This window comes from Seriola lalandi, unplaced genomic scaffold (assembly GCF_002814215.2).
Source record: "Seriola lalandi dorsalis isolate HSWRI2012SDOR001 ecotype SW California unplaced genomic scaffold, Sedor1 jcf7180001974317, whole genome shotgun sequence".
Classification (NCBI taxonomy): domain Eukaryota; kingdom Metazoa; phylum Chordata; class Actinopteri; order Carangiformes; family Carangidae; genus Seriola; species Seriola lalandi.
In genome coordinates, this window is record NW_019444983.1 from 1 (window position 1) to 1,654 (window position 1,654).

A 1,654-nucleotide genomic window follows, 5' to 3' on the forward strand; every position below is an offset into this window, starting at 1 on the left:
AGCTGCACTTCAGACAAGTCTGGACAGAGTCTTATATGAGTGTTTGCACGTGTTTTTATGTGTCAAGGTACGTATTACACATGATTTTAATAGCAGCCATAACTGTGTGTGTATTTGTTGATGCTTAGCTTCATGAAAGACAGAATAAACATCATGGTTTCTCTGTTTGCTCTAATGAATGCCTAGAATTTTTTATCATCCTTAAAATGAATGCTTCACTTGTCTTGACATTGTGTGGTGTCATTCCTGTTCCTCCTCCTCCCCCAGACTTTTGGTCTAAATCCGATGCATGGACACATTTTCACCCCACTCTTCTGCAGCTATTATTACTGGCCCGTGTCAGATCGTTTTTTTGGTCCAGCCCTGGCTTGTTCTTGTCTGTTTGACTTTAAACCTGTTTAGTAGGTACCTGCTACTCATGACACAAATTTTTCATATATATCTGTGTGTGTATGTGTGCAGCTCCAGGAGCAGCTGGATCGCTTCATGAAGATGAATGCAGAGCTGCGACACAAGCAGAATGTTCTGCAGGCTCAGCTGAAGAGCACTGTGGAGAGGAAGGCCGACATGGAAGCTGATCTGAAGGAGAAAAGCAAAGAGATAGAAAACCTCCAAGCACAGCTGGATAGCGCCAATAGCAACAGCCCTGTACGCCTTTTATGTTTATGCTTCTTTCATTTCATGTGCAGTGAAGTACATCATACTGTAGTCTAATTGTCACTAATGTTCATTATGTAACAATATTTACAATATTCAAAAACAGTGCTCATTGAGCTGAATATTAAAAAAGAGCACTTGGGATTAATTTTCTATCTCTATCGGATGTGGTCAGATACAAAGTTGACCATCGTATATGATAATTCATTCTAAGATGTTTTTGATATTAGCTAAATGTGTAAAATGTAAATTTGAAGCTGGTAAAACTTAATAAGTGACTTTACTTTCAAACAAGCAAAACAAAGCATATTATATCTGCCTGTTTGTCTTCAGTCTCCTCTAAGGAGCTCATGATACACTGTGTTTCCTGTGGTTTGAAGTAGTTTGGATGAGCCTGATGACTCTCTGTTCTCCCATCAGTCTAGTCCAAGTCAAACAGCTCGTGAGTCAACGAAAAAGACGACAGCTGACCAGAAGGATCCTGATCAGCCATGCTTCACCAAGAAAGAGGTGCGTGACATCATTTTCGAGAGGAATGAGCTCAAAACCAACCTGTTCCTGGTGCAGGAGGAGCTCAGCTACTATCAGAGGTGGGTCCACTTTGTGTGTGTGTGTGTGTGTGTGTGTGTGTGTGTGCGTGCGTGCGTGCGTGCGTGTGTGCGTGCGTTTCTTGTTTTGCTATCTTTCAGAAGAAGTTTAGTTGAACATGTTCTGAAGTTGCACATTTTAGTGAATTGAATCTGGGATGCAGATACATCAACTGTTGTGTTTGTGGGTAGTTTCCTCTCATTGATAGTTTTCCGATTTTCAGAGTTTTAAAGAACTGATTCTTATGATCAAAATGACTGTTTCTGCAGGGAGATCCTGAATGAGGAGCGGTGTCCAGGGTTCCTCTTAGAAGCTGTCCGCTCAGCCATCAAGAAAAAAAGAAAGCTCATTAAGGCAAAGATGCTTGGAATTTCTGTGAACGAATGCAGCAGCAGGTCTCTCTTCCACA

The 1,654-nt window shown here is 41.4% G+C and overlaps 1 protein-coding gene across 1 annotated transcript; it reads left to right on the plus strand.

The window, feature by feature from the left end:
• Positions 1-66: 66 nt before the first annotated feature.
• Positions 67-1,647, plus strand: LOC111653921 (rab-interacting lysosomal protein-like; the record flags this gene model as incomplete). Its single annotated transcript, XM_023404672.2, has 3 exons — positions 67-648; positions 1,078-1,247; positions 1,515-1,647. Coding segments are annotated over exons 1-3 (465 nt in total), but the record flags the coding sequence as incomplete, so codon positions are not given.
• Between the last annotated feature and the right edge of the window lie 7 nt (positions 1,648-1,654).